The following is a 6,178-nucleotide window of genomic DNA, read 5'->3' on the forward strand; positions in this document are numbered from 1 at the left end:
CATTATTTTTTATTTTTATTTTTTAAATAGTTATTTTTTTATCTTTTTTTAGATTATATTTAAATACTATGGTATGGTGATGAAACTATTATATAAAATACAAGTATGAATATTATTAAAATTTTGATAATAAAATTACTAAAGAATTATAACCCAAATAGCATAGTCTCTTCTTACCCATTTATATATTATGGGTTGAAATCTCTTTATTTTTGAAAAAAAAAACGAATATTATTAAAGTTTTGATAATAAAAATTAAATGATATTTAATTTTTTAATTTTATTTTTTATAAATTATGATAACATGTATTTTCAACAATATTGTAACAACTAAATGATACTAAAAAAATAAAAATTGTTGAAAGAAAAAAGTAGTGATATATAAGTGACAAAGACATTATATAACTTATGAATACAATTACACAAAGAAATAGAAAAATTAATGAATACAATCACACAATCACTTAATGCATACGTTTAGCAAATTAAAAAAAATTATATGGTCATCAACTAAATTTTAGTTGTGCAAAAAATTAGCAAGAATGGAGAAGGAGAAAGAGAAAGAGGTATGAAATTATATGAGAGGAGATAAAAAAAGTGTGAAGTGAATGTTGATTTATATAGTAAATATAAGAATAAGTGATGAGTATGAAAGGAGAAAAGAAGGAATTAGATTTTAATTAAATTTATATCTATTAAAAAGAATTAACATTAACATTGAAAGCAATATTGTAATCTACATAAAAATAAAAGATAAAAAAATATGAAAAATTAAGATTAAGAAAGAATCGTATAATATTATAGAAAGATATATTATTATAATGAGATAAAAGTACCATGAGAATCTTTTGGCATAATGCAAGATAGAAGACTATGCTACCTAGAGAAAAAAAATATCTTATGTGATAACATAGAGTGAAATCAAATGTTTAAGAATGATTGTGAAACTACTTTATGCTCTTTTTTAATATATTATAATAAGTAATAAAAAAAATTCAATTGAAATTATTCACTCGATTTTATATAATTATTTTTTTATTTTTATTGTTTAAATAGTTAGTTTTGTTTATTTTTTTATCTTTTTTAGTTTATATTTAAATACTATAGTATAATGAGAAAACTATTAGATAAAATATAATAAGTATGAATATTATTAATGTTTTGATAATTAAAAATGATATCTAATTTTTTTATTTTATTTTTCATGAATCATCATAATATGTATTTTCAACGATATTATTACAACTAAATTATATTAAAAAAATTTAAATTGTTGAAAGAAAAAAGAAGTGATATATAAACGACAAAGATAATACATAATTCATGAATATAATTACACAAAAAAAAAAGAAGAAAAACTAATAAATACAATCACACAATCACCTAATACATATGTTTAGCAAATAAAAAAAAATTATGGTTATCAATCAAAATCTAGTTGTGCAAAAAATTAGCGGGAACTGAGAGGGAGAAGGAGAAAGTGAAAGAGACATGAGATCATGTGAGAGAAAATTAAATAAAAAAGTGTGATGTGAATGTTGATTTATATAGTAAATATAAGAATGAGTGATGAGTATGAAAGGAGAAGAAAAGAAATTAGTTTTTAATTAAATTTATACCTATTTAAAAGAATTAATATTAACATTGAAAATAATAGTGTAACCTACATAAAAATAAAGGGTAAGAGAATATAAAAAATTAAGATTAAAAAAGAATCCTATAATATTATATAAAGATAAATTATTATCAGAAGAGTATTTTAAAACAAATGGAATTTCTTCGTCTTGGTACAGAACAAATTATAACAAGAGTATTCTAAAACAAATAATGTGAAATTTGCCTTATGAACTGGTGAAGTCAATTTTCTTTAACTAGAAAATTAGTTGTGCTAGATGATTCTGGAATAAAAATTAAGATAATTGGAATGGACTTGTTAAAACATTTTATATTTGTAGGGGGTTGAGGTAAATAAAATTCTTATGATAATTAGAAGTCGACATGTTGCTCTGGGGTGCAAATTATTCCGCCTCATGAACTAAGTAATTATAACTCAATTATTATTTATAATAAGCAAGTGAACTGTCCGTAATTTTCTATATTTCATTCCTTATAACACCATGTCATACATTGAAATTCCATTTTTTTTCAGTTTGTCTTGCTGAGAACTTGTACCTTGATTTTGATAATCTAACTATTATATAGCTTTAATGTTTATTTTCTTATGTAAATTTGCGATTTCAACTATTTTTCTTATGTTCCGATTATAAGATGATAAAATCCAACATGAGTAAATTTTTTCTAAAAAGCTAGAAGCCTAGAACTCATATATGGGGAAGGAAGTCACCAAAATATATATATATATATCATCTTTGAGATTTTTAAGTAATAAGAAAGATAATTTCTATTGTCTTTTTTTTTTTCCTTTGAATCAAAATTAAGATATACTAATTGATTGATTCCATATTGAACACAATAGAGGAAATTCAGTATTTTCTTCCCTTTCTTCGCTAATAATCATCGTAGCATGCACTTTATGTTCTAAAGTAGTATCATTTGTATATCCAAATCAATTATTTGCCACACCTAGTTTGTCAAATACAAAAATCCTTATTCAACCATTAAAAAAATATATTAATTATTTTGTGATTTTTGTTACATTTAAAAATATTTTGAAGATATCTTTGTTACTTTGGAAAATACTTCTATGATTGCTTTGATAATTCTAAAGTATTTTTGGTAATTCCGGTTCATTAATCTCTAACCCTAAACCAATTATTGATTCTGAAATGTGCTGCAAACATTAATCCAAATACACAAGGTGGTAAAACTACTGCAATGTTCAACATGATTCCAAATCTATTCCATGAACACATACAAGCTCCTACATCACAATTGTGCATTCAATTTTAAACTTGAACAAACAAGAGAGAGATAGAAATAGCAATTTTTTCTAGCTGATGCCTAATGGCCTTCAGCTGCATAATGCGTCTGCTTAGCTGAATAAACTGTCTGCATAATAGTGAGAACCACCACCAAAGTGGCGGCGACAACGGCAATGAATTTCCACACGGTAGGGATATGATCGCGTATCAAAATCCTGAAGCCATTTCGCCCATAGTACACAACATTCTCAAGAAGATGCCTGCAGTTATGCCCAGTGATTATAGGCCATTTGCAGAACGCTTCCGTGACTAACGTAGGTCGTTTCTCCTTATTAAGTTTCTCACAGTCTTCGCTATAACTCGAATCCATGTGTTCAGCACCAGCACAGATTGTGCGGAACATTGTCATAAGTTCTTTCTTGCTTTTCTTAGGCATATTATTTACTATCACTCCCTTTTTTTGGAGAAGGTCAAGGTCGTGCTCGCAGCATATCAAACTTTTGAAGAAGAAAGCATACGAAGTGTACTTGCCTCTTACCCAAATCCTGCTCTGTTCCCAAGCAATCAAGTTTCTCCATCTCACCTCAGTTGTTTCCTTAATATGCAGAGGCGGTATTTTTAGTTCCTTTTCATCTTTGTTGAAGCTTATATTAAAATCAAATATATCAACAAGCTCATCATAGTTAGCATTGACATTGGGATTGACATTACCGCTAGGGTTACCGTTAAGGACATTGTTACTTGTTGCTGCTGTAATGGTTATCCCTGCAGCTTGAAGCCTCGTGGCGCATCGCTTTAGCTCTGGGCGTGCTTCTCTCAATCGACTGGTTTCTGGGCTGTTTTCTCCAATTGTGGACAAGTGCATTAATTCAAGCAAATGAGCGAAGCCACTTTGATCTTGTGAATCGTAACCAAAGGCTTTGCGCATGAGGTTGGCCACACGGTGGTCCTCACCTACTCCCCGATGGTTGACAGGGAAGAGATTCTTGTACAGCGTCTTGAGAACAACGAAAGGGATCTGATTTTCCAGCATGGAGATATCATTCAGCACACACTTGATCGCTTTCGTCGTCTCCAGGAATGGATCTCTGGAAAAGTTTTGTTGCAGATCCCTATACTGGCCAAGCTTGTGGAGAAGCTCTAGCAAGAAACAACCATCCACCTGTTACAATAGTATGTAGTAGAGTGATTAGTTATTAGGGTGCCTTTAGAAACTCGTGAAGAAGCAACTAACTCATTATTACCATCATGATTTTGGCGAGGTCGTGGGGACTTAACTCCATGTTCCCGCCGTAGGAAGCGCGAACCACATTGTCCAGCTTGAGAATGTCGTTGCCCAAATTTTCCAGCGTCGAGGCGGCATTTTTGGTTGTTTTTCCTGATCTGTTGTTGGTGTTGGTTTGATCACTTCCACTACGGTCAAGTAATTCCCTCATGTAACGCAATTTAGGTTCTTCCATGAGGAGGATTTGCCTTGTGGCTCCCCTGTGTAAGGGTCCAATGGATACCACTTTTGGCTTGTAAGATTCTTCTTTGGGCTCTCGAATCTCGTCTGGGATTCTTGAAATGCTGCATGCTTTAACTTCTCCGTGGTCAATAGACCCCAGGATCACTTGAACGGGAACTATCCAGTCGGATGTCATCTTGAATTTGAACAACAATACCAAAAAGAAACTAACAGAGAATATGATTTTTCTTCCAAGGATCCAAGAACCACCAAAGAGAAAAAGAAAGAAAGAAAGGGTCACTACAAGTCAATCTGAACGTGGAGAGAGAAACACCGCGTGACCAAAAGAAAAAGAAAGAAAGAAAAGGAGGTCCTTCAATTTTTGCCCAACATCTTCATTCCTACAAATTTTATTACATTGAGATTTTTGAATTTTATAAATAGAGTATATAACTAAATAGGTTCTGGAAAATTTTGCATTGAACATTTTTGTTCTCAAAAAAATTTTATTATGTTGAGATCCTTAAACTTTATAAAAATAAGATATATAGATCTTTGCGTCACACTTTTGAGAACTTATTTATCCAAATAAAAACAACAAATTTAACCATAATAAAGACTTACATATCTTATTTTTGTAAAATTCAAGGACCTTAATGTAATAAAAATTTTTCAACGACAAAAATGCCCGACACAAAATTCTTTAAGGATTTATTTGAATATATACTCTTACAAAAATAAGACATATAAGTCTTTACTTTAGTTGTTTCTCAGAAACCTCAATATAATAAAATATATTTAAAAACAAAAATATTTGATATAAAATTTTTTAGAAACCTATTTAAATAATATACTAAAAAAATTATGAAATGAAAAATAATGGTACAGGAAAGTAGAAAGAAACGAGGCTTCAGTATGTATTTGACTATGAAAGCAAGAGAAATGAGGAGCTCTTGCATTGAGTGAAATTAGCAGCAAGAGGTTAATGGCTGAGAATGCCAGTGGGAAGTGGTTAATGGCACCCAATCCATTCTTAGACAATAAATAGAGACATTTTAAATATCAGATTCTTTTTTATTTTATTTTATTTTTTTTGTGAGAGGGATAAAATCATTTAAGAATAAATTGTTTTGTCTCCCATTCCCTCAACTATATCATCAAATAGTATATTTCCTCACAAAAGCTGTGTCAAATTTTCTTTGTGAGTCCAAACACAGTTTTCCCAATGAATACTCTGAGTATGAAGAGATTATGTTAGTGTGCTAAGTTTTAAGCTTCTTGTTTGAGTCCATTTTGGATATCTTTCTAGATAGGCTAGTTCCCTCACATACACAAGGTTCTCCCTTTGTATCTTGTTTGTAATCACAGTTTCATATCATCTCTCTCTCAGTCTTGAAAACTCTTTCTTTTTAAATCAAAGTTAGTTCCCTCTTCGCACTTGACAGAAACTCTAAATCAAAGTTTGATGGCACCAAAAGTTATTTAGGCTAACCCTTTGAAAGTACTACAAATGCGAAGCTTGTTTCCAAAGTTGATATTTTTAGACATCTATCATCTTCTTGGTCTTTTAGGCTGCAAGTCATATGTTAATTCTTAGAATTCATAGTGAAAGGAGGCCAGTTGAAAGAGAAGCTTACAAACCACTAAAACTCTTACAGTCAAATTCATAATGTTTTAGACCAACAAACAGACAAAAAAAAAAAAAAAGAATAAAAAATGGATAAGAATTAGGTTGGTTATCTTTATTTATATTAGGGGGGTAGACACTTTTTATTTTTAGTAAATTTAAAATATAAGTTTTTATTTATTTTTGTATAAATAAATTAAGAAAAACATGTGTGTTTCAAGT

At 29.8% G+C, this 6,178-nt stretch overlaps 1 protein-coding gene across 1 annotated transcript; it reads right to left on the bottom strand.

Moving 5' to 3' along the window:
• Positions 1-2,750: 2,750 nt before the first annotated feature.
• Positions 2,751-4,740, bottom strand: LOC130961406 (UPF0481 protein At3g47200-like). The gene is made up of 2 exons (XM_057887280.1): positions 4,127-4,740; positions 2,751-4,044 (listed from the first exon to the last, which is right to left on the bottom strand). Exons 1-2 carry the CDS (start codon positions 4,523-4,525, stop codon positions 2,962-2,964), a joined length of 1,482 nt encoding a protein of 493 aa, XP_057743263.1. The 5' UTR covers positions 4,526-4,740; the 3' UTR covers positions 2,751-2,961.
• Between the last annotated feature and the right edge of the window lie 1,438 nt (positions 4,741-6,178).

Source organism: Arachis stenosperma, chromosome 2 (assembly GCF_014773155.1).
Source record: "Arachis stenosperma cultivar V10309 chromosome 2, arast.V10309.gnm1.PFL2, whole genome shotgun sequence".
Classification (NCBI taxonomy): domain Eukaryota; kingdom Viridiplantae; phylum Streptophyta; class Magnoliopsida; order Fabales; family Fabaceae; genus Arachis; species Arachis stenosperma.